This window comes from Aquarana catesbeiana, linkage group LG05 (genome assembly GCF_042186555.1).
Source record: "Aquarana catesbeiana isolate 2022-GZ linkage group LG05, ASM4218655v1, whole genome shotgun sequence".
NCBI classification, from domain to species: Eukaryota; Metazoa; Chordata; class Amphibia; order Anura; family Ranidae; genus Aquarana; species Aquarana catesbeiana.
Window position 1 is genome coordinate 367753863 of NC_133328.1, and position 27603 is coordinate 367781465.

Below are 27603 nucleotides of genomic sequence, written 5' to 3' on the forward strand. Positions count from 1 at the left end.
CCCATTGGAAGCCTTTTTCCTCTACTCCTGTTCTGGAAACAGTTGTAAAAATTCAGGATTTTCCATTTCTTCAAATCCTTCCTTACTCTATCAAACATTTTAAAAATAAATCAAATGTAGTCTGTACCAGCAATTGTAGGTAAATTCTTCATAAGAGAAATACAGGACTGCTGTTTCTGACCTCAGTCTAAAAATGTGGATTTCCTGGCTGTTATGCCAAGTCACCTGGTTATGGACTCAGAGCATGTATAGTGATGAGGAAAAGCAGGTAAAGTCAGGAGTTCTTATCTGCATGTTTGTTCCAGGTGTTTTGGCTTACAATACTAAAGCAAGACTATAGACATAATAGCCAAGTAACCAGCACTTTAGAGGACAGCAATGGTTTCTTTCATGACAGATTTCCTTTAAGTGCAGCTTGCGAACAGCATTTGATAAATAATTCATGGCTACCGTTTTCTTGAAATATCATGGTTTTCTACATCTTTGTAATAGTTTAATAGTCAAATTTTCTTATTCATAACATTTTTTAATGCATACATTACTACTTTGCTTTTAAAATCGGAAAACCTCAATATTATATTTCATAACTTTAGCAATATATTCTTTTCAAGAATTTCTACAGATGTAGAATTTAAATTTTACTGATTTGAAATATAATTCTCTGTTGGGAAAAGTTTTTTAGCTTCATCTTTTATACCTTAGTCAAATTACATAAATTAAACAAAGTTTTTTGTTCTTTAAAGGTCAAATTTACTTTTGAAACATGTTGCATGCTACACCTGTATTTAGGGAGGAACATGTAACCTGTTCCATATCATTTTGCACTGCAGCAGACAGGCTTGTAGTTTCACTGGGATGCTAATGAGTGCTCTGACCTTTCCGTCAGCTTTCACACAGAAAGCCATTACAGAGGACATGTCTGCAGGAGCAGGCTTCAGGTACATTGCTTTCCAGGCTATTGCAGGAAAAGATAATCAATTTTACTTTTTTTTCTCCAACAAGCCTCTTGCACAACTACTACTCTTCATTCAGCTGGGAGTGTGAGCATTGCTAATTGGAGAGCAGTAATTTTGTCCTTGCTGGGGAAGGGACATATGGGGTGATGCTGAAGTGCTTTTAAAGAACAAAAAAGTAAGACTTTATAAAAGAATAAAGTATATGTATAGTCATTTTTTTTTTTAATTTGTACAGATTGGGGAAATGTTACAAGCAAGGTTTGTGTTACATTCTGTGTCCTTGTTGTGTATTTGTCCCCATGACTGTTAGCAGTAAGATAAAGTTGTGCAAATGGGACATTTTTAAAAGTTGTCACCAGAACAAGGAGTAAGGAAAAATCTTCTGAGGACACATGTTCTGGTGACAACTGTCAAGAGCAAAATTCCCCCACTTTGCAAAGATTTCCTCTCATTTCTTGTTGATTCTTCAAGACACAGACAGCAAAAAATAAACTGACAGCAGTTGAACCCTTCCCTGTTCTATCAAAATTAAAAAGAACATTTTTGGCTATACGTACACTTTAATTTTTTATCTGTCATGGGGAAAAAGCTGATGGTACAACATGGTACTAATAGGTTTCAAATATTGCATAATAGCTGATTTTATTTGTAAAGAGCAACTGATTTAAGCTATCATACCAAAGTAAGAACAAGTTGGAGTGTATTTGTTACAATGCCTTTGAGGAATATGTTACATGCTGCCTAGTGATAGTTCAAGTAATGCATGCTGCTAGCATTTTAAGAAATATAGTTCTATCAGTATATGCACTATGATTAAATTAAAAAGTGAATGCTTCCTGACTGAGGGACCTATAGTAGCACATCTTGTGTATTCACAAATATGGATGTAAAGTTTTTTTTTAATACCTATGGAAACCTGTACTTTTACTTCATATTGTATTCATTCTTGTTTAATAATCAAATGCTTGCAGTTTTGCCTTAAACTCTACATATTCATGTGAAATGTGCCTTTCTGTAAACTCATTTTAATTGACTGATTTATAATTGGAACACTCATGAATTATTGTCTACAGACAAAAAGTAAATCACTTTACATGTATATTTGTGATTTTTCTAAAACCAAAGGAAAATTGTATAATGTATGGCCAACCTAACTCTTCACTCCAGACCAAGCTCTGGCACACAGCTCTGCAATATGTGCCTTTCTATAGGTCAAGAAGGTGCAGGCATCACATTTATGGGATACAGGAGTGTGCCTGAGCACTACAGGGATACTCTGAATAAGTTAAGAAAAATAAAAATTTATCAAGCTTGCTTGCATTTGGCCAGTCATGTTTCTTTGCTAGGCTTGACTATAAGACATGGTTAATTTAGAGAACTTTGATTAAAGTAATAAAACATATCTTCTAGTTTTTGTTCTGTGCCTATACCGATGATGTCTTGATTACAATAAAAAAATAATAAAGTGACAATATGAAACAAACAATTCTCTTTTTTTTTTTTTTAACATCAAACAAAGTCTTATTAATCAACTGGTGCATACATGTGATGTTTGCTTTAACATATAAACTTGGTAACTAGTACATTGATTGTTATAAAATCTGTACATATGCTAGTTAATACATTGTGCTTATTCTGTGAGAATATTCTATATGTATACATGTAATGCCCCGTACACAGGGTCGGATTTTCCGATGGAAAATGTGTGATATGACCTTGTTGTCGGAAATTCTGACCGTGTGTAGGCTCCATCACACATTTTCCATTGGATTTTCCGACACACAAAGTTTGAGAGCAGGTTATAAAATTTTCTGACAACAAAATCCATTGTCGGAAATTCCGATCGTGTGTACACAAATCCGACGGACAAAGTGCCACGCATGCTCAGAATAAATAAAGAGATGAAAGCTATTGGCCACTGCCCCATTTATAGTCCCAACGTACGTGTTTTACGTCACCGCGTTTAGAACGATCGGATTTTCCCACAACTTTGTGTGACCGTGTGTATGCAAGACAAGTTTGAGCCAACATCCGTCGGAAAAAATCCTAGGATTTTGTTGTCGGAATGTTCGAACAAAGTCCGACCGTGTGTATGGGGCATAACACTTAGAAACCACTCGAGGTGCGCACTCAAGAAATCAGTCCATACTAAATTGGTTTTATTATACACAGGTATCAGACTCTTGGAGCCAACGATCCCATATCTTATTGTACTTGGCAGGGCAACCTCTATTAATATATATGCATTTCTTATACGGCAAGGTATTATTCACCTCCACCTTCCATTACACTAGTTTAGGAGACGCTTGTCTCATCCATTTTTTGGCTTTAACCTTTCTTGCTGCAAAGAGTGTTTCGTGGAGAAATGTTTTTGTGTATTTGTCAATTGTGTCTGGAATTATACCCAAGAGGCATTGTTTTGGATCTAGAGCTAGGGGTGAGCCCATTGTATCGTGCAGGAATGTCACAATTTGTTCCCACAGACCCTGAATTTTAGGACATGTCCATATCAAATGAAAAAAGGTGCCTGTCTCTTTCCCACACATCAGGCATGTGGTAGATTGTGTGCATTTGTATCTTGCCACTCTAAGGGGTGTGAGGTATGCCCTATGAAGAATGTAAAGCTGCGACAGACGGTCTGATAATTTGGGGGACACAGCTCTACAGGACTCGAGTGCCTCTCCCCACTCTTCATCCTCTATTGGTCCCACTTCTCTTTTCCATCTTGGTTTGCGATCATATGCTATTCTAGTAGAAACGGGGGTTGAGAGCATGTTGTAGAAAGCTGAAATCAGTTTATGGAGGTCCGTGTTCTTAATTACTGCCATAAGGACATTAGGTGTAGGGTTTGGGAGGGAATCAGGAAATTGCGATTGTGCCGCATGATGGATTTGTAGAAATCTAAAGAACATTTGATTCTGAATTGTAAATTCTGCTTTGAGTAAATCAAGTTTTTAGATGCCCATCTTTTAGTAAGTGATGCAGATAAAATATTCCCTGCATGGACCATAGAAATGTGTCATGTATTTTATTGAATTCAGGAAGATTCTTGTGCCATACCGGCGTGTAATCATTGAACTGTGGGATTTCAAGTTTAGAAGTAGCTAAGTCCCATATTTTCCTGTAGTGATATAACATGGTATATCTATTTTCCCCTAGTTTCATCCCCCCCCCGTGCCCGATGCTATTGTATACATCGAGTCCTTGGTGTGTTGTGCCCACTTTGAACATAGGAGCGTGAGAAACCTCTCACTGTCCGTTTTATCCAAGTGGAAAAGTTGTGACAGCTGTGATGCAATGTAATATAGGATAAAGTCCGGAAGAGCTGTGCCACCAAGGTCAGTCGGGTTCTTAAGAGTTTGCCATGCCAGTTTGTGTCTGTTGGTGCCCCACACAAATGGCTTGAGAAGGGATTCTAAAGATTTGAAATGTTTCAGGGGTAAGTAAACTGGAGTGTGCCAGAGAACATACAGCATTTTAGGGAGTAAGATCATTTTAACTAAATTTATGCGGCCCCAGGTCCCAAGTGGGAGTTTGGACCAAACCCGTACTAATTTTTAACCATGGAAATGAGAGGGTCTATATTGAGGGATACGTAATCTGCAGGGGATCTAGATATATGGATCCCTAGATATTTAATAACATCAACTCTCTGAAGCGGTAGTCTGGCTTGGGATTCTGGGGGTGGGAAGCTATCGATTGGTAGAATTTGGGACTTATCCCAATTGATTTTCAGTCCTGAAAATGTTCCGAATTGTTCGATCGTGTGGAGTGCGGTACATAGAGATGGGCCCGAGTCCGCTAAATATAGCAGCGTGTCAACAATTCTTTTTTTATTTTTATTTTTTATTCTTTTCTTGTGACTTTAATCTGTCAAAAAGTGTCTTCGCCTTTAGAAATGTGAAGTTGCTCTTTCCTAATAGCTTTTAGTGGATATCGCTAACATATTATAGTAGTTTTATAGTTTACAAAACTTGGGAACAGCAAAGCAAATTGGCCTTAAAATACCAACGCTATGTTTAGGGTCCAACCTGGTTTCTGAATTCAGCAGTATTTTATACACCACATTTAAAAAAAGATAAGCTCGTTCTGAGTTTTATTTTTATTTTTTTAATCATTTTTTATTTTTGAAAAATTGTAATATAACAGGTTACAAACAAAACAAATATTAAACAAGAAAAACAAAAACCAAGAACACCCGACAAAAAATTAAACAATAAACACTTTATTTTCCTTTCCTTCTTCCTTCCATTTAAGCAAAAACATCAGCATCAGCAATATTATTTTTTTAATTAATTTATCATCCACTCCCTCGAGATATATTCACGAGAGGGAAGAAAGAAAAACATCCCAGAGAGAAAAAAAAACAAAAGGGATGAGAAAAAAAAAAGAAAGAGAATTCCCTTCTTTCTCTTCCCCTCCCCCATATCATCCAGCATTAAGTCCTGGAATACTAATATGTTAAGTTAACGTGGGGTTCCACCCAAAAAACAAAAATACCTGGAAAAATTCTAAAAAAAAAAAACAAAAAAACATTTGGATATTTTTTTTTTCACTTACCTCTAAAATGCCTGTTGCTAGGTGGTCCCTCGTAGTCTGCCTGTTCCTTTGCCTGGGCTGGTGACATCACTTCCCCCCAGGCACAGGAAGAGCTCCGCTCTGCTCCCTCCCTCCTGTCAATCATCTGGGACCCATTACAGGTCCCAGGTGATTGAGCGGCCAATCACGGCGCGCGGCGCCGCTCGTGCATGCGCAGTGGGTGCCAGGCTGTGAAGCCACAGCCCGGCGCCCACAGTTGAAATGCCGGCGCCGACGAGCGGAGGGGGGGGACGAGCGAGGCTTCGATCCCCCGCATCGCTGGACCCAGGGACAGGTAAGTGTCCAATTAAAAGTCAGCAGCTGCAGTATTTGTAGCTGCTGACTTTTAATTTTTTTTTTTTTTTTGACGGCCCCCCTGGGTGGAACTCCCCTTTAAGTTATCTATTGAGAGGCTATTAATTTACACGCCAAAAAAAGCATTCTCATTATGGCCACTGTCTCATCATATACTAAATTATTGGCGTTTATATACCCGAGGAGACATAGGACAGGATCAGGAGTAAGTGAGATGTCATATATGGAATTTATCGTATCTATCACATCTTGCCATTACCAATGCAATTTTGGGCATCTCCAAAACAAATGAATAAAAGAGCTTGAACGTTTCACACATCTTGGACATTCAGAATTCTCCGTTCTACCTACCTATGCAACAGCTCTGGGGTACGATACGCCCTGTACAAAATCAAAAGTTGGGTCATTCTATGTGTTGGATTTATCGAGACAAGCTGAACATTCTTCATTTGGTCCTATATACCCTCTAGATCCACATCAATATCCATCTCCCATTTTTGTCTACATGGAATCTGAAATTTAAGGAGCAGTTCAGATAGTAATTTCATATATACTTTAGAGACAAGTCCTTTTGTGTTGTTTGCTTGGACTACGCTGTCCAAAACAGGGATTTTGAGTTTAGTAGATACGGCATGGTCATATAGAGGTTTATTTACTAAAGCTGTAGAGGGCATAATTGGTTACAATTCTGCAGAGAAACCGGCTTACAGGTTTTATTGCTAAAGCTTAATTAAACAAGCTGAGGTTAAAAGCTGATTGGTTTCTCTGCAGAATTGTGACTAATTTTGCCCTCTCTAGCTTTAGTAAATAAACACCTCTGACTCCCAGGTTGTGTATACTGGCTCCAAGGCACTGACATCAATTGCAGTACAGCTGAGAAAGGAAAATGGTGGGATCTAAGTGAGACAAAAGTGTCTAAGAGAAATTCTGGCAATTAAAACCAGACCTCAGAGTTTTTAAATTTAGAAATTTTCAAATGGCTGCAATAACATTACAGTTTATGGCTCAGAAGAGTGCAGATGCTGTTTAAAGCACTGTGCAAGCACTGACTCATTTCAGCGATAATGTTTTGGCTTTTGATGTGGTAAAGTAGTTAATAGAGATGAGCAAAACATTGTTTCTTTGCTATCGTGTTGGATTTTGCAAAACTTACTTCACATTAATGAATAACGCTTGGGAAAAAAATGCTGCTCCAGGTGCTGCATGTTTGCTTTATTTTCTAAGAATTCCCTTACCTTCATGAAAGAATCGGCACATTTACGGATGTTCTGCATGTACTTGTGGTATGGCGAGAGAGCCTGTAATATAAGTCAACTATAAAGAGCACCAAGGTATAATCAGTTTCAGGAAAACAGAAGAGGGCTTAGTAAAAACCTGTTATTCAAAAATGGTCAATCTTGCATGCATGAGGGTCCAGTCAAGAAAGACAAAGGCATGCAGCATTTTTTTATTGTGCTAAATTTGCACATAGCTGTCACATGTATAAACCTACAGTGTTGTGTCCCTTTGTAGAAAATGGAGAAAAAAAATGAACTTTTGTACTTAACATAAGATCATTTTCTCTAATGTTTATTAAGGGACACTGCTTTGTCCCTTCTATTGATTTTGTCTTGGATGGCTTGTTGCTGTTATCTATTTAGTTGTACATTTTGGGAATGCTATCACCTTCTGCCACTTTTCCTATTTTATTACTGCTTGCTACAAGTGGCTATACAGCAGATGCAGGTGTATAGCCAATAAAGGATTTTGAGTCTTTTTTATATTTTCCTTAGTGATCAATCCTCCATGTAGATGGTGATATACCTACATGTATATGAATCTGTGGTGCCACATCCCTCAATCAATATTAGAACTTTTATCCTTTGAATCTGTACATCAGTTGTATGAAAATTATATTATTGATTTACAGTGTTTTATGTAAGGGTCAATTCATAAAAATGATGGCACAGGTTATTGTACTTTTAAAATTAATGCTATCTTCCTATTGACATGTATTGCGAGATTCTGTGTGCAGTGTTAAAAAATGCAGAAAACTTGGCTATTTGAGCTAAAATTAATACTTCATGAGACATAAAGCCTTCTAATAACTGAATGCGTTGACTTTCTTAATACTTCTCCACTTTGAACAATTCCACATTGTGTAGTACTACATCCTACAATTAAAATAGATTTATTTGTGATTATTTTTTTTTTTGTCACTGATCTACACAAATTAGTATATACAAAGTATTCATAATTATTTGCAAATGTAAGCCTTAGAAATTTGCATAAGTAGTCGCCCCTTATTTATTTTTTCTAACTCAGTTCTAGTGAAATTAAATGTTTCCAGATATCAAATAGTTGAATGGAACCCACCCCCTCCTTCACCACTGTCTGACCACACTGCTCTGTAGGAAACAAATCTCTAATGAGTGCTAAATGACAGCAAGCAGAGGGGCGGTGACAGAGTTTCTCTGGCAGCATTCTAGACACAAGCCACCATATTGTATAGCAGATTAGCAGGTCTTCTCTGTGTCTTGATCTCATGTCTACTCCATCACTGCCTACCAGAGTCTGTCGCTCTCTGTCCTCCACCGCTTCACGTCCTGGTGTAGTACCTTCAAGATCTAGCTACCTTCTTCCTCCTGATGGAAGCTGAAAACCAGCCTCTCTGCCTGGATAAATCATGTCTCTAGTAGGGGAAGAACCAGTATGGTGCTGTGCCTAATACAGCCACCCCCTTTAGGTGCAAATCTCCCGCTCTCTACACCCCTGCACATGTATATAGTGCTGTCTACTAATCTGATTCATTTTCAGTCTGGCTAATTGCTGGCAAGAGGGAAGGGGCACAAAGAATACAGGACCTTTTGAACTGGTGCTGTACGGGCTTAGGGGTTGAGAATGAAAACGGGGCAGTGACTTCAGTGCTGGCTGTAGCTTACTCATATAAGTGCCCATAAACCCAAAATTTATACAATTAATTTTATTTCCAAACAACATGAATCTGAATGGTACCAAGTGCTACATGCACTTGGCACCCTGGGGGATTAAGCAAGGATATTCAAATTCTGATGACATTTCTTCTTTGAGAAAGAGCTCTATGAAAACTGAGTGACCAGATGTGAAGGATGAGGGTTAAAGATAACTCTGAAGGAGTTGTCAAGCTGAGATAGGAGAAACCGTCCAGTATAATTATAACCCATATGCTCAGCAATGCCTAGATTTATGGAAAAATAACAAAAAGTAAGCCATTGCAAAGACAAAAAAACCTACATGAAATACCACTTGGACTTTGCCAAAAGGTATCTGGGAGACTTGGTACATATGGAGGGAAAAAGTTCTCTAAACAAATTAGACCAAAATGTACATTTCTGGTCTTAGAACAAAATGCTGTGGGGTGCACTCAAACTCGGAGTGTTTTAAGTGAACCCTGCTTAGGTCCATTCGTCCCTCCTCCCTACTCCCTTGCTGATTTGCTCACACACTTTTTAATGAAGTGTTCCCGAGCACACTTCCCTGCAAACCAAACCAGTGATCCGTTTCACTACACCGTTCTCTATGGACCGGCATGGTTTGCTCTCACACTAGAATAAACTGTCCCGGATTGCAAGTGAACCGCACAAAGGACCACCTGTTCCAAGTGTGTGGTTCAGAGCACTCACACTACAAAAATGAACTGGCCCAAAGGGCCAAACAGCGCTGGGACCAGTTAAAAGTGCTAGTGTGAGCGCAACCTCTGAAACGAGAGGTATTCACCCAGAGAGCACCATACACTCAAAACTGAGTGCAATAGAGCAGTGGTTCTCAACCTCAGTTCTCAAGTACCCCCAACAGACCATGTTTGTAGGTGTTCCTTTATCTTGCACAGATGCTTTAAATCAGAGTCAATGGCTTGGTATTTTGGACAGCTATTTTATCTAAGATTCCCAAAATGTGACCTGTTGGGGGTACTTGAGGACTGAGGTTGAGAACCACTGCAATAGAGAGCAATGCTGGAAGAAAACATGTTTTAGCCTGCAAGTTCTTTCATCAGGGCATTGAACACAAAGCTACATTGGTTTAAACCAATAACTTTTATCCACTGTGTTGTGAAGCAATATTTGAAGATGCAGAACATTTTGCCTGCAAATGACTTCTGATTGACTGGTAGCGGCTGCCAATCATAGCCAATTGTAATGTTGAGGAAATAAAAAAGGAGCAGGAGACCTGGAGGCAGACTCCCCTCACGCCAGCCTGTACACTCTGCCTTTCCTGATCTGCATGCTTGCTAAATTAAGTATAATAGTTGGGCAACTATCATTTCTTAAAGGATGGCAGCCTCTAATTATAGGTTTCCTTTAACTCAAGACAAAGCTTTCTCATTTGTTTCACCTAGCCTAAAAAAACATCCTAGCGCTTGACCTGTTTTATTTTTTTTAACATCTAAAACTATACTATAAAGCAGGTTTTCATTTTTTGTTTGACTCAAAGCAGACCTTGCTGCCATGGAAAGATTAGAGTAAGTGTCGGTTCACACTGAGGCAGCACGACTTGCAGTGTGACTGCCTCAGGCGACCTGGACATGACAGGAGAGGCGACTTGCAAAACGATTTCTGTATAGAAGTCAATGCAAGTTGCCCCCAAAGTCGTACAGGAACCTTTTTCTAAGTCGGAGCGACTTACGTCGCTCCGATTAGAACGGTTTCATTGTACACAACGGGACGCTACTTGTCAGGCGGCTAGGTCATCTGACAAGTCGTCCTAGTGTGAACCGGCACTAACAGAATGGGTGAAACACTTCTGTATAATGAAGAAAGTGCTGCTCCAGACTGCTTTTAATTTTGGACACATACCTGAACACTGATATTCCCTTTCATCGGTGATCACTTTATGAAGGGCCAGTTAGTTGAAACTTGTTTCAAAAGTGTAGCTGAACTTTAAAGGAGAAGTGCGAGGTTTAAAAAAACAAAACAAAAAAAAAAACAAACAGCCATAAACCCCTATTTAGATGCAGAATCAGTCTGATACTGCATCTGTCCCCTGCCACCTCTAAGACTGAGAACTGAGAGATCAAAGACTGCTGATTGCTCAGTTCTCGGTCTTCAATAAGCAGAGTCGGTGACTGTCAGTCACCGGCTCTCTGCTCTGTCCCTCCAGTACTCACTGGAGTGCTGGGCTTTGGAGGGGGCAGTAGTGGCTCACTCAGGCTCTCAGCAACATGCTGAGAGGCTGAGCCAGCTGCTGCTCAGGCATCTGGGTGGATCCCGACATTAAAGTCAGGATCACTCCAGATCCTGGACTGCCTGTGGGATGTCGGCTGACAGTGGATTTTGGCCTGCCGTCTGCTGAATACAGGTCACAGGAGTGCAGAACTCCTGTGACCCTCAGGAGAAGTAGGGCAAAAAGAGCTTGGCCCTACGTCTCCTTAAAAGTATATTTAAGCCCCAGCAATATATATTTTTTGTTGAACTGCAATTTATTACATTTTTATTATTGGGTTTTGGAACACATTTTGAGGACGTGTTCAGGTAAATGGTGAACTGTATCTTACTTTGCACTTCCTGAATGATCAAACTTTACTTACAAATGGTAAACTTTAATTATGTTTGCATGGAATTATTCAAACAGCAGTGTTATTTACAAGTCAAACAATAGCCAATGCAGGGACACATCACTCTGAATTTCTTGACTGCCAAGGTCTTGGTGCCAGCCCTTAACCCTGAAGTGTATAAATGATGGCTCCATTTATCTACAAAGAAGAACTGTGTAGGTTATTTGAGCACTTAGGGAAGTTTGAAAAACTGGTGGCCCACAAAAGCAAAATGTGGTGGTGTAGTGAAGTACTGCATATCTTATGTTTCAGTGTATGTGTGTATAGACACGTTCACATGTATCAAGCAAGGAATGTTTGGGGGGGGGGGGGGGGAATGAGCAAGCACTTACTGGGCGCCACCCGAATGAAGAGGCTTGATAGGGGACAGGAGAGCAGCATTTGCTGTCACATCTAATATATCAGGACATTTTGCAGTACAGATGGAATCACAGGCAGTCCAGCAGGATTCAGGTCATTTGACAGCTACCTCTGTAGCACAAGAATAATACCAGCTATATGAAAAGTGAAGGGGTTAATTGTCAGCCTATAGTGGCAATAGGACTCAGTAACCATCTTGTTTTGAAAGTGCCATTTAATACAAATCTTTTACAGTCCGTCCTTCTTCTTTTTTTTGCATTCATAAATGTCCTTAAATTTTATACAGCTACATAATTTGCATTTTCAGTTGGATTTGACTTAAGAAATCCTGTGTACTGGTCATGTCTCTCTAGCTGTAATCCCTCCCCTTTCTTCTTCCTCCTCTTACACTGTCTTGTTACAGTTTCACAATCTGTGGGAAAAGGCTGCAGCAACAACCCGTCACCGCCCAGCTCTGTGAAATATACAGCTGAAAGCTTTTCAGAGGCCTGGAAAAAAATACAAAGGGTAAGGCATATCAGTTTAAAATCTTGTTTGCAAAAAGTGTCAGAGCAGGCTAGAACAAAGTATTATTTCTATGACTGCCTAACATGGAACACCACCCAAAAATGCTTTCTTTAGTTTTTGAATGAATTGATTGAGTTTGATGTCTCGGTTAGTGCTCACCCTAACCGCACAGCATAACAGTAAAAAATGTTAATGTATGTTTGCTTAAGAACCAGAATGGGATCGACATATTGCTGTTGCTTCAAACCGCATTGTATGTAAGATTTGTGTTCAGGTTTACATTTTGTATGGTCCCATATAGAAATGTACCATGCCACAACTTATGGCTTCGTTTGTATGCTTCTATGGTACTGAAATGTAAGGCTAAATTGCTTTGTGAGCCCTACACATGTGTGTAAAAGGTAGTTGTATACATACATGCAGCATTCTTTCTGTTGCTGACCAGATCACCAGAAATAAGGTGCCTATTAATATACTGCAGTTCAACATATACACAGGTAGCAATAAGGCTTCTTTTACATGAACCTAGCTGCTGACCTGTGATCCATGGTGGGTCATGTTGTCAGCAGTGGCTGGCCCGCTATTACCAGGAAATCAGAAGATGTGCCACCTCCCACATGCTTGTTCAAAGAGGGATTTCCCACTGACGTTCCTCTTCACTGTGCCACAATCAAGTCCATTGTATGCATTTGCAGTGTGGCCCTATTCACCTCTATGGGACACGGTGGCGGGCTGTATCACCTGCTGAACACAACATATTCTATTTCTTTTTTTGCTGGACCACGTAGTACAGATTTGAAGCCACAGCAATGCATATGGGGCTGTCTGGCAGCCTGAGTTTGACAGGAGGCTAAGGCAAGTTAAAAATGTGCCTCAACCACCTGTTTTTTCTACACTGACAATGCCCATGTGAAGGGGGCCTAAGTTGTTTTATTTACATACACATTACGCTTTAATAAACTCGTTTGTGCCTATTTTCAGAAAATGCTGGTCTGGCTGTTATGCAGATCTTCTGGTTTACATACTTTAAGTCTCTAAAATGAGAAATGTGCAGATAAGGATCAGCTATGACTAAGCACCATATCTGGCATGAAACGCGTCAGCAGCTGTGCAGTTTCTGTATTGCCCTGTGATGCTTTGATATCTATTTTTTGATAAAGGTGAACTTTTTTGGAGTGCGGGTTTCCAGTGTTCTATTTCTTCCATGTGCAGATAAAGAGTCAAAATAAAGCTTGAAGTCATTAGCTGCATATTTATTCTGGGTCACTAACTTAAAGTGCTGAATCAAGATGGTTAGCATGACAGCCAGGCAACTAGCATTTTCAGAGTAAACTGTCAGCACTGGTTGCCTCCATTGTCGTCCTCTCATTACCAGCTTTCTTTAAGGTAAAGTCATATAAAAGTTTTTAGTGTATGTGGCCCCCTAATGATGGAAAGCATTTAAGCATTTGTCATCATGCAGATATTTTGAAACTTTATTTCAGTTTGCTTTATTTTCAAGATAAGTCAGCTTCCAGTGCTGAGAAATTGGATTTTTGAGGCAGATGGATTTTCTACCCTAAGGGCCACCATACACCCTGCCTGAAAACCTTAACACTAACCCTCTCTGTAAGCTTAATGGTAACCCTAACTTTAAGTAAACACAACCCTTCCATACTCCAATGCCAGCGTAAGAACCCTCACCATAATTTTCAAGTACTCAAATATTTCCTAGATCAGTCCTTACTCTTTCCTCCTGGCTTAATTATTAAAGTAAATTACAGCCTTACCAATTAATTGCAAATATGACAGAGCAAACGAACGTAATTACTTCTTATTACTTAAAGGCTAAAAAAATCATTTTGACCGGAGTCCACCAATGGTTTTAGTACATTTGACTTTACAGATAATACATAAACTAATCATATTGCTATATTGTCTTTACAGGAACCAAAATGGATGCACTGACTTCCGCTAACACTACCTTTTCACTTGATTTATTCAAAAAATTAAGTGAATATAACCCCACAGGGAATATTTTCTTCTCTCCATTAAGTATCTCCGCTGCATTGGCCATGATTTCCATGGGGGCTAAAGGTAAAACAGCCGAACAAGTATCAAAGGTGAGTATTAAGAGCCTGATTAAGAATACCAGTAGTTCATTTATGTAATGGCATTCATTTTATATGAAATCTCAAACTATGCTAAATGTTTTAGAGGTTATTTATAATATTAACAATCACACGTTGCACTAACCCCAACCACAAAATAATGTGAAAATATTCAAATTAATCATTGATAATAATTATAATGACAAACAATTCATAAGTCCAATGTGAAAAAATCCAAGTTAAAAAGAATAAGTGAAGAGTGATCCATAAAATGTGATATGGAAGATATCGTTAACGTACCTGTACGTTGCCCTTAAGAAGCGGTTTGCCCGCACGCCCGCCGCGACCTCCGTGAGTGTGATCGTGGGTCCCGTGGACCCAATGTCATCTCACGGAGAGGAAGAATGGGAAAATGCTTGTGTAAACAAGCATTTCCCCGTTCTGCCTAGTGACAGGATACTGATGACAGCTCTCTGTAATCGGGAGCAGTGATCATTGTCATGTCACACATAGCCACACCCCCCCCACAGTTAGAATCACTCCCTAGGACACACTTAATCCCTTCACTGCCCCCTAGTGGTTAACCCCTTCACTACCAGTCACATTTACACAGTAATCAATGCATTTTTAATTGCACTGATCGCTGTGTAAATGTGAATGGTCCCAAAATCACGCCAAAAGTGTACGATCTGTCCACCATAATGTTGCAGTCACGATAAAAATCGCTGATAGTCGCCATTACTAGTAAAAAAAAAAAAAAAATATTAATAAAAATGCCATAAAACTATCCCCTATTTTGTAGACGCTATAACTTTTGCGCAAACCAATCAATAAACGCTTATTGCGATTTTTTTTTTTTTTTTTACCAAAAATACGTAGAAGAATACTTAACGGCCTAAACTGAGAAAAAAAATGTTTTTTTATATATTTTTTGGGGATATTTATTATAGCAAAAAGTAAAAAATTTGTTTGTTTTTTTTTAATTGTCGCAATTTTTTTTGTTTATAGCGCAAAAAATAAAAACCACAGAGGTGATCAAATACCACCAAAAGAAAGCTCTATTTGTGGGGAAAAAAGGACGTCAATTTTGTTTGGGAGCCACGTTGCATGACCGCACGATTGTCAGTCAAAGCGACATAGTGCCGAATTGCAAAAAGTGCTCTGGTCTTTGGGCAGCCAAATGGTCCGGAGCTGAAGTGGTTAATGCACACAATACCCAGCAGCAAATACCCCCCACCTTTCCTTCATTCCCCACCACTACACTACATTCAGCTGCCATGAGTAAGGAAAGGAAGCTGTGTGAAATCTTACATAGGGGGGAAGCCCCTTTCACCGCACATGAGAGGAAGGGACATAATTCATACACCTTTTCTGCTGCTTTGCACTGCATGTTTAAAGCACAGGCTTGCTGTAAGTATATTTTGAAAGGCTGGGTTAATTAACATCAGAGTTATCAAAGAGCCATAGATCAGTCTACTGGCCGAATACCAATGAAATTAGATAATTTCTTTCAAACATATCATACTTTTTTTTTTAAACACGATAACGGCAAGATCTGTATCAAGTTACAATTGCAGGCTGCCATCGCTGACTTCTGAAAATGCTAGCTGCGGTACTGCTTCTTCCCTAATACTTTCAGTTACAGACCCAGTATAAGTATGCAGTCAATGAGGGCAGGGTGAAGTCCTGCAACTGGCATTTTCTAAAAGGTGATGATGACAACCTGCATATTTATTTTAGTATAGGGTTCTCTTAATCAGTATTCTTACATAAATAGTAGGGTATCAGTATCGGCACCGATACCGAGCATTTGCCCAAGTACTTGTACTCGGGCAAATGCTCCCGATGCTTCCCCTGATACCTAGAGACAGCTGTGATCGGCGCGTGGGGGAGTTACAAGATTCTCCCCCAACGGCTTTCAGCGGCTTTAGTGACATACATCGGTGATCGGTCACCGCTGACTGTCACTGCATCCTCCTCCATGCCCCCTCCTTTCCTCTGTCCCCCTCCGCTGTCCCCCTCCGTTCCGCCGTTCCTCTCTCCTTCTCTGTGCCTCTCCGCTGTCCCCCTCCGTTCCGCCGTTCCCCTCTCCTTCTCTGTCCCCCTCCGCTGTCCCCCTCCGTTCCGCCGTTCCCCTCTCCTTCTCTGTCCCCCTCCGCTGTCCCCCTCCGTTCCGCCGTTCCCCTCTCCTTCTCTGTCCCCCTCCGCTGTCCCCCTCCGTTCCGCCGTTCCCCTCTCCTTCTCTGTCCCCCTCCGCTGTCCCCCTCCGTTCTGCCGTTCCCCTCTCCTTCTCTGTCCCCCTCCGCTCTCCCCCTCCGTTCCGCCGTTCCCCTCTCCTTCTCTGTCCCCCTCCGCTCTCCCCCTCCGTTGTGCTGTCCTCCTCCTCCTTCCTTTGTGAATGGATAGAGTCAGCGGACTCTGTCCATTCACATAACTGAAACATTGTAATCTCCTGTGATTACGATGTGTCAGTTTATGAATGGAGAGGAGCCGCTGTCTTCTCTCCATTCATTTTCAGTGCAGCTGAGGTTGCAGAGAAAGGGACTGGGGAATCTCTATCCTCTGTCTCTTTCTCTGTCTCAAGGGGGAGATATCAGAGGTCTGTTAAGACCCCTGATATCTCACCAAAGCCCCCCAACAGGGCTGATTAAAAAAAAAAAAAAATCACATATTGCAATAAAGAATAAAAAAAATATTATTGTAAAAAATAAAAATTGTAAATAAAAAAAAAAACACACACACATACACCGTTCACCCCCCCCCCCCCCCCCCCCAAAAAAAAGAAAGCACTGTTAAAAAAAAAAAAAAAAAAACACTGTCACGTGACATTAAAAAAAAAGTATTGGTAATCGGTATCGGTGGTACTTGTACTCGGTCCTAAAAAAGTGGTATCGGGACAACCCTAATAAATAGCTTATGTGAATAGTAGATTGTCCATACAGTTTAACAGAATACAAGCAACAATACCTGATTAAACTTTACATATTTGCACAATTGTTGGCTCTTATTGCTAAATTTGATGTTGTCATAGGTCAAGTACCTCTGACAATCCAAACTACCAAGAAGATAATTGGTCTTATCAGTATGGGAAGGTCCTAGACCGGTCACTATATAAAAATGAATGTCAGGGTAATCCTTACTGCAGGCATATGTACTTTTTTACCGTTGTAAAGTTATTATGCCAGGTGTTCTTTGTACTTGGCTACGATTGCTAACAGAACAAGTTTGTATTATATAGATATGCACATCAAAGGTGAATTTGGCTTGGCTTCCTAACACTGCAGGCATTCCAAAATAAATAGCAATTTTTGCTGTAGGGAGTGTTTACCAAAAGATAGTCACTTCCAGGCTGCGCCCTTTCCGGCCACCTTGCCTAGATCATAGTTTATGAAATTTTGCAGTTGAGTTGACCTGTAGAGACACCCAAGTTGTTTAGACACTGCCCGGCCACATAACTGGGGTGCTCAGTCCTGCAATCAGATCTTTTCTAATCAATGAAATACTAATACAATTCAACCCAATTTGTATTCTAGATCTGTTTTGTAAAATGCTTGAGGTTCAATTATTTACTTGTAGTATTCCCCTGAGTGTCGAACTGTAAGGTTATTCTATCTCCTGCTTGAATTTGGTGCTCTTAACAGACATCTGAAAACTGTCATTTAACGATGGGACTGCCAGGATTAAATAAAAGAAAAAAAGTTTTTTGTGAATTTACAATTTTACCTAGTCCCTGGAAAGTCTGTCACTTATCAACCCAAAGCTCAGGCAGGAGACAGGTCAGCCTCCATGGAAGCCTTGCAGACTGTATTTGGGCTGACGTTTCTGCTCTGAAAAGAATAGAATTCAAGTGTGTAACAAAGTGCACACCTATTCTTAAGAGGTGTGGGGTGTGCTATTATAGCTGCTTTAAGCATATGTCAAGTGACAACAGTCCCACCGGTTACTCTTGTATACTCCAACAGCAAAATAGACAAGAATAAATGGCTTTCCTTTAGCAGAGTAGGGGAAGACTACTGACCCTGGTGGATTTTTAATATTATCTGTGTACCTGTTGCATATTTCCTCTTCCTTCCTATTTGATAAAACGGTTTAATCATGACAGGAAATATAACCAATAGTCCTGGATAGCAGTAAAAACCAGACAGGGATCCTTTCCCGCTCCATCTAAAACTAGATAAAAATTGTTTTTGCTGGACTTACACTTTAAGGTTACAAATTTGGATTTTTACAAATGTCCAATTCTGACTGGATAGTCATAACTTTATTTGTAAAACATAGCTCTTTTAAAGTTTGCCTTTAAGAAAAAATAATATATGCACATATTTTACAGGAAACAAAATGTGCATTTATTATTTTTTTCTACAGGAGCTTGCAAAGCATTGCACCCACGATCAGGGGATCAGGGGTACAATGTCGAGCTCCTGCAAACAATTCCTTTAGCTCTTGTTCCAGTTAGAAAGTGGAAGGAAGTGTCAATTGACTATGAGTGCACTTATCGGCGCACTCCTAGTCCATTGAGAACTGCAAGTCTGTCTGCCACGGTGGGAGATGGGACTTGTAGTTCATTCCATCACAGATCTTGGTGAATGAATTATGCAGTGATGTGGGCAGTGGGTCAATTTTAAATGTGACAGTGGCTATGGGGGAGAGGAAACTCAACCCGATGTCACAGGGGGTGGCACTCTGTAGACTGAATGTAAACAATGCAATGCTAATGTTGGCCTAGATATCTGATAACAGAAGTCCAGGCCAATGTGAGGGTGCTCAGGAACATGTAACCTGTTCCTAAATGTGAACTTAGGAACATTCAGCGATACCAAGCAACACTGGATCCCATTGCCATCACTTTTTTTTCTGTCATCAGTTGTTCAGGAAAAGGTAACATTGTATTGTTTACAATCAGTCAATCTACAACCTGCACTGTAACTGCAGACTAAGTCAGACATCTATTCTTCATTCCCTTTTGATTCCTGTGATGACAACTCTAGAAACACAAAGAAAAACAAGAGGCAAGCATCTATATTTGCAAGATTTCTAGGTGTGCCTGGATATACTATAAAAGCCATTTTTTTTTTAGAAGTGCAGTCATCCTTTTAAATGTAACCTGTACATGAGGGCTGCCATTGTTGAGCTCACTCTCCTTTATGTGAGTTTGTGCTTTGCCCCAGAAACATTGCTCCACACAGCAGAATGGGGCAGTGAAAGCGTGAATGAAAGATGAGTATATTCTGTTGGAGGGATGAGCCTTAATGCAAACCTGTTCCACTGCCTTTTTGAATTTGTGTGTTTTTTTGTTTATTTTTTGTGGCAAAAGCTTGGACCCTAATTCCATCCTCTTAGAATATGCATGCACTGAATATGCACTATACTATACTGGCTGCCTGGCTATCAATTTCACCATCTTTCTTAAGTACTCTGAGTCACTGACCTCTGTGACTTTCCAGCTAACACTGTGGAATCAGAAAATAATCTATCCTGCAGATCAGTGCAATGTTGCCCAATTTAATTAAACATGCATGTGACTAAACTGTATACTCATCTCATATTATATTATAACATAATTTTATTAGATAGTCAATATTGCATTAACATTCTACAAAACTGCCAAACTAAAAGTCAGCCTTTTCAAGTGCACCTAAAATAAATTTGATACAAATGACAAATTACCCTTTTGCACTGTGTGTTAGATGTCAGAGGGTCAAAAAGCTCATCACCAATAGAGGTAAGTACAGCGGGGACCAGGGAGTGGGAAGGATGTATGGTGTTCATCTTTTCATTTTTTCTGATTAGGTGAACTAACCCTTTAACCTTTCAAGACCAGCAAAACATTGAGACAGAAGCTTGTACATTCAAGAGACTAAACAAGCAAACACAAGGAACGCAGCTTAAAGCGGAACTTCAGTCATTTTTTCAACCTTCCATCTATCAAATCCTCTGCCCTTGTTGTTTTAAATTTGGATAATAAAACGTTTTTTTTTTATCTGTGAGTAAATACCTCATACAGCCCACTTTCTGTTTCTAGTCTGGTAAATAGCCTAGGCTTATGACATCATGCATAGCACTCTCTCTCACTCTCCTGAAAGTTTGCCAGGAAGGGAGGGATGAGTCATAAGAGGGCCAATGAGAGCTGGAGGTGTGTGTCTGTGTAAATCCAGGAAGTGAACAGGCAGCAGCTTCAGCTGCCCACAGTTAAAATGTCTGCAGCCAGACTCAGCGGAGGGAGATTTCTGCAGCATATTTGGCAAGTACAGAATCACAGTGTATATAAAATAATACACAGTGGTTGGAGGGAAGCTTCAGAAAGGTAAAGATGTTTTTATTACAAATTATGTGAGCAGACTGCAGTTCCTTTTTAATATAACACAACCAGAACAACCATCCTTAACCACTTCCCACCAAACCACTGTACATAAACGGCCGGTGGGACAAGCACTGTTCTGAGTGGACGTACCCGTACATTCTATCAGAACTGCATTTATGTGTGCCCCCAGGGGCACGCATCAGTGTGACCACTGAGTCATGGACACAGCGGATCACCGATCTGTGTCCTGATTGGCGGTGCTCCACCTTGGTACCATGTGATCATTGTGACCAATCTCAGCAATCACATGACCAGTAGTAAAGATGGCTGCTATTGATGCAGCCATTTTGAACTACTGGGAGCTCTGTGATTGGTCAGTGTGATCACAGGATACAAGGCCAAGCACTGCCTCCCTGTACCATGTGATCAGCTGTAGCCAATCACAGCTGATCAGTGTTCTCATGGCTGAAGGTATGCAGCCGAGATCTGTCAGAAATGATTGTTTATACAGCCATCACAAAAAAAACTCCCTGATAGAAAATCTTTATTATGAAGTCCTTTTTAAGGACAGCTGGTAGTCTTTGCATACATGTCTGTTTCTTATGAAATGTGATTGTTTTACCAGATAAATTAACTTTAATGGTTCAGTTATCATTTTTATTTGTTCTTTTCATATATAGGTTTTACATTTTGACGCTGTTAAAGATGTCCATTCCAATTTCCAAACACTGAATGCTCAGATTAATAAGAAAGCTGGTTCTTCATATACACTGAATCTTGCTAACAGACTATTTGGTGAAAAGACATTTGACTTCTTATCTGTGAGTATTCTCTTTCCCTAGATAACAATGAAATGAGTATTTGTAATTATTAGTTTATACTTTAATTGGACTGTGAGTCAATCTTTTATCATAATACCAGCAGACTATCACCGTAAAAGAGAAAAAGCACAATTCAGTTGCCCATAGGAACCAAACAAGTGTGATTTAGCACTGCTCTAGCTGAAATGTGATCGGTTGGCAAAGACTACTGCAAATATTTGCTTGTTACATCATGCTTGTAAAGAAGATGGGTATCTGTTAGATCCTATCACAGACTTGATTTTCCTGGTAGCGTTTCTAAACATGTTACTGTTTTAGTGTAGGTGGTACGGGAATTTCAGTATTACAAACCACCTGTTGTATGAACTTGTCACCTTGGCCGGTTCAGTTGAAAGAGAGGAAGAAAAGCCTCTAAAGTCTCCATGGGGCCTTGATGAGTAAGACCAATGGCACTTAAGCTACAGCTGTTGTTACTGAGTGAGCATAAGGGGCAAAAATCTCACATTTTAACCTATCTGGGTTTTTCTGACAAGTAACACAAACTGCATTTAAATAGACAGCTGTGAACTGTACCAGGGTTGCTAAAAAAATATGCCCCTGGGGAATAATTCCATATGATACTAGCAGAATTAGTTGTCGGTGTTGAAAGTATTGTTGCAAGGGCTGTATATGTCCATAAAGTATTTACGTAAACCATGTTATATGCAGCTGCATCACAAGTAGCCCATTGCATGCAGCAGTTAGCTTACAAAAAAAATTGCAACATCAGAACCCCAAATCTGCCATTTATCCATAAGAAAACTTGTAAAGGTAAGTCAGTGTTTTCTGTCACTGGGCCATTTATGTATTTGTACACAGTGATCATAGCCCACCCTGTTTTTTGCAGGCAGAAATATAATTCAGTTAAAACCCAGCTCCACTGACCATAGTAAGCAGCCAAGCTGATCCCCAACATGACAGCGACCTTCTGGGCAATACAGGACTTTTCCCAGCAACTTTCCCAATGTGAGAGTGGTGGGATGACTCTAATCCATCCTCCTGACTGTGTGCTTCATCCACTTCATTCCCATGGGGTTCCAGACACTGGGCACCTTCTTCAGGCTTGACAGCCAGGGACATCAGCAGAACTCACACTCTCCCAAGCAGCATGCTTACCAAATAAGGGCACCACATGGATGGATATGTCCTTTACTGAAGCCGCCATCAATCATGACTTTCATAGGACAACTCCATTCAATGCAAATGGACTCTTGTACCAGGCCTTTCAGGTGGCGGCTCACTTCCTTGCAGTTAGATGGGCCCATACTCCTCCTGGCCCTGGAATGGGGGAACAGAGGGACATACCAGCTTAATGGCTCTCTCTCTTCTCTCTCCTGGAACTAGGATGGGGAACCCCCGGGCACCCTGCCCTCCCCCAGGAGGGGGGAGAGCAAGAGAACGCTTATGATGTTGCCTGTTCCTCTTTGTCTGCAGTCAGATCCAGCTCTCCTCCTAGGTCCTTCCTAATATCCCAGCCTACTCCCAGGGGGAGGAGACACCTTAAAGGGGACCCCACTCTACCACCTGCCCACAAGTGTATTGTGCATCAATCACTTTACTCCTCAGTCTTGATTGCAAACACCTTTTCCTAAGCCATCCCACAGTGTATGATTCAAAGTCAGTTTCCTCTATGAGCTCAGCTAATTTCTTGCCCCAGGGAGCAGGCAATTTTCCCTGCTTGTTATCTTCTTGGGTACTGGTTCCCTCCCCACCCAGTGAGTTCTCCTGCCTTTGGAGCCTATGAGCTAATACCTCATGTACACTCAGTAAACAGCCAATCCTTTCAGTACACAAAAAGTGTAAACAAATGATGAGGTCAGGCCAGGTAACATGCAGACTTAATCAATATGGTCTTACTAAGCATGCATGTTTGGAAAAAAAAGCAGAACTGGGACAGGAGGCGGAGCCTAGCGGAGCAGACATGCATTGTTAGAGCTCCACACCGCTGAGGAGAGAAGAGAAGGACAAAGTGAAGCTTGCAGGCTCAAAAGGTATCCATTTGAACCTTTTTGCCCCAGGGAACAAACTGTGAAAGTTTGGGCAGGAAATATGGTACTGGGAGAAAGCCGTGGCAGAAATAAAAATCACCTCACAAAGAGCTCACAGGCACTCACTGCAACTAAAGCAGCTCCAGTCACCTCACAATATACAGCATCAGGGCGCTCTCACAGACAGAAAATGTCACAGCAAGACTCTCCATTTGAGTCAGATACAGAACAAATGCTCTCACAAACTTCTCCACAAGCCTCCTCAGCATCCCCAGTAATATTATTACAATTTGAAAAGATGCTTCATAAGCCTTTAAAACAAACCTCAGACCAAATAACAAACAGCCTAACCAAAGAAATAAGAGAGCTGGGAAACCGCACCGCAGCCTTAGAAATAAAAATTGATGAAATTGAAATTACAACCCAAGAAAATATAACAGAATTGGAACAATTAAAAGAAGAAAATTTAATACTTCAAACTAAGCTCGAAGATTACGAAAATAGAGCCAGACGTTCAAACTTGCGCATAAGGGGAATACCTGAAACTGTGACAGACCTGCAATCTACTATTACTGCTCTATTACAAGAACTAAAGCCAGATATCCCTATTGAACGTTTAGAACTGGACAGAGTACACAGAGCCCTCACAGCCAAAAAGAAAGACGGACCCCCACGTGATATAATCATAAAATTTCATTATTACAGAACGAAAGAACAAATACTAATTGCTGCAAGAGAAAAAAAGGAACTTAATTTTCAAGGACACAATTATCAAATTTTTGCTGACCTATCCCAACTTACTATTACTAAAAGACAATCCATGAAACCCCAACTAATGGAACTGCAACGCCACAACATTATGTATCAATGGGGCTTCCCCTTTTCAGTCAGATTTAATTACCAAGGTACAATTTACAGAAGCAGATCAGCAGATGAACTACAACAAACCCTTTTAAAATTAAATCTGACAGAACCCACAAGCAGCAACACCCCCACATGCAGAAGAATGGCATCATCTTCACCTTCAGGCAGCACCCAGAAAATTTCAGAACAAAATGGGAATCATCATTCTCACAAAAGAGGCCGTTATGCCACATCATCCATGGACCAAGAAGATTCAATGGACTGACATCCTAATTCCTGATATCTCTTCATTTATTATACTAAGAGATGGTTCCCTATAAAAAACCTGTATTTATAACTGAATGTAACTGCATTCTGATAGTCACACACTGCATGGGATCAAGTTACATTCCAGTTATATTTCTTATTACTTCTGATTCATATAGCCTTAGAATATATAAGTGAAATAAGGAAATTCTTATTCAGTTATATATTTTCAGGTAATAACAATAGATTTATTACTTTTTAGGACAAATATGTTCAATAAACCAGAAGTAATGGAAGCTTTTTCTTTCTTTTCTTAAAACAAATATATTAGTACCTAACTAGTTCCTAGAACTATGTTTTTGTTTATTCTAATCTGAAGCAATACAACCTCAATTTTATGAGTTAACATATCTAAACAGTTACATATGAATAAAATATGTAATTGTTTACTCTAAAAGGGTTAAAATCCCAAAATAATTCAAACTATCTTCATCAATACCAAAGTTATTAACAGTACCTTTCTAACTGAATTATTTAGCCTAGGGCAAGACTAACCATATACAACCACCCTGGAATAAATAATTTCAACAACTATATTCTGCACTCCAATTAATGAATCATCATTTTGATGTCTTTTGACATAGCACTTCTCTCCTGTAAGCGGAAGATCCGTGTACCCCCATTAGCCCTCCTCATTCTCCCAAACCATATTATGTGGGAGTGTGACGAAGGCACTTATTCCCCTGAGAGAGATATTTATTCTCTTTCACGGGTAAATTGTGATTACTTGCAAAAAATAATTTATACAATGTATCATCTAATCTCATATGTTTTTTGTTTACTCTTTACTCCAGAATTCACTGGTTTCTTTTCTATCTTTTCATCTCTTCAGTCCACACAGGTTGATCTGCGCAGTCAGCTCTGCATAACAAAAAGTAAGTCAAAACTATTTGATCTGTTGCCATGGCACCACTGAATATACTTTCCCTGAATGTTCAGGGAATAAATGTCCCTCAAAAAAGGACCAAAGCCTTCCGTACTTTCCATAACAAGAAGGCTCACATAGTATGCCTCCAAGAAACACACTTCACCAAAGATTCTACTCCAAAATATATTTCTCCTTTTTATCAACAAATTTACACGGCTTCTGCCTGTACCAAACAAAGGGGTACTCTAATTGCATTTCACCGATCCACACCATTCACCTTATCATCAGAAATTAAAGACCCAGAAGGTAGATACCTGATACTCATGGGTTATATAATGGATACAGCAATCACGGTGATTTCCTACTACGCTCTTAACAAACAACCTACACCATTCCTCTCACATATATTACAAGTGATTAATACACACAAAATAGGAACAGTGATAATGTGCGGGGATTCGAACCAGGTCCTCCTCCCATTTCTAGATAAATCACCTTTTACACCATCCAAAATAACCTCTAGATTACCTTTTTCTCAACTTCTTTCCAAATACAATCTGGTAGATTCGTGGAGAGAAAGTAACCCAATGAAAAAGAAATTCACTTATTTCTCGCACCCTCATCAAACCTTCACCAGAATAGATCATATTTTTCTAACAATAGGAATGATACCAGAAATGATTGCATCAGATATAATTCCGATTCCGTGGTCTGACCATAATGCAGTATACACTACTATAGCCTCAGCCATACCAAAAGCGCATGACCCAACGTGGTACTTACCGGACATAATGCTCAAACACCCACTACATCAGATGGCCATTGAACAAGCTTTAAAGGAATACATATCAATTAATAATACAACAGACATTTCCCCAATAACACTGTGGGAAGCTCATAAGCCTGTCTTGCATGGTACAATACAAAGACAAATGGCACTATTTAAACGGGAACGCAAAAATCCAGCAAAAAAACTAGAACTCAATTTTAATGCAGCCTACATATCATTCCAAGATAATCCATCTCAGAGTACAAAATCTCATCTGGAAAAATCTAGATTGGAATACGATCTATTTCTCACTGAGTCAGTTGATAAATCCCTCAAACGCTCCAAACACAATTTCTACATGAATACAAACAAACCAGGTACATATTTGGCTCGGGCATTAAATTCAACTAACAAATCTTTCAAACCAATACGTTTGAAATTATCAAAAAATGTTTATACTTGTAATCCAGTTAAAATAGTCCATAAATTTCACTCACATCTCGCAACTTTGTACAAGACAAACAATGAATTTAATCCTACAGAGGCTGAATCCTTCTTCTCAAAAATAACCTTACCTGAGTTGTCTCAGAATCAAAAAAGCAGTTTGGATGAGCCTATAACTATAGATGAAGTTGCTAACGCCATAAAAGACCTAAAACTTAACAAAAGACCAGGCCCAGACGGCTACTCGGCTTTATACTATAAAACATTCTCAGAAATACTCTCTCCCATTCTCACTGAAACGTTTAACAAACTTCTAGAAGGACATTCTTTTCGGCAAGAAACACTAATGGCAATTGTTTGTATGATCCCAAAACCCCTTTCTGATGATACTTCCTGTGTGAATTATCGGCCTATCTCTCTGTTAAAACTTGATATTAAATTATTAGCAAAAATAATAGCAAAACGCCTCAATAGCATTATAGGAAAATTAATACATAGAGATCAAGTAGGCTTCATGCCAAATAGACAGGCAGGCGATAATATACGCAAGGCAGTGTTATTGGCACATATTGCTAAAAAACGGAAAATCCCTTTATGTTTTCTATCTCTCGATATTAAGAGGGCATTTGACACAGTATCCTGGCAATATATGCAATATTCATTACAAAAATGGGGTTTTGGACCCCACTTTTTAACATGGATCAAAGCATTATATAATAAACCCAAAGCCTATATAAAATACGCTGGATACAAATCTGATGCCTTTAATATCGAAAGAGGTACCCGACAGGGTTGCCCATTATCTCCCTTATTATTTGCCCTTATACT

General features: G+C 39.8%; 1 protein-coding gene across 1 annotated transcript in view; it reads left to right on the top strand.

Moving 5' to 3' along the window:
- The first annotated feature begins 12133 nt into the window (after positions 1 to 12133).
- LOC141144868 (leukocyte elastase inhibitor-like) overlaps positions 12134 to 27603 on the top strand; it is a 58380-nt gene continuing 42910 nt past the window's right edge. The window contains exons 1-3 of the mRNA XM_073630955.1: positions 12134 to 12285; positions 14212 to 14387; positions 21357 to 21497. Coding sequence (XP_073487056.1) covers positions 14220 to 14387; positions 21357 to 21497 — 309 coding nt within the window. The 5' untranslated portion in view covers positions 12134 to 12285; positions 14212 to 14219. The remainder of the gene's footprint in view (positions 12286 to 14211; positions 14388 to 21356; positions 21498 to 27603) is intronic.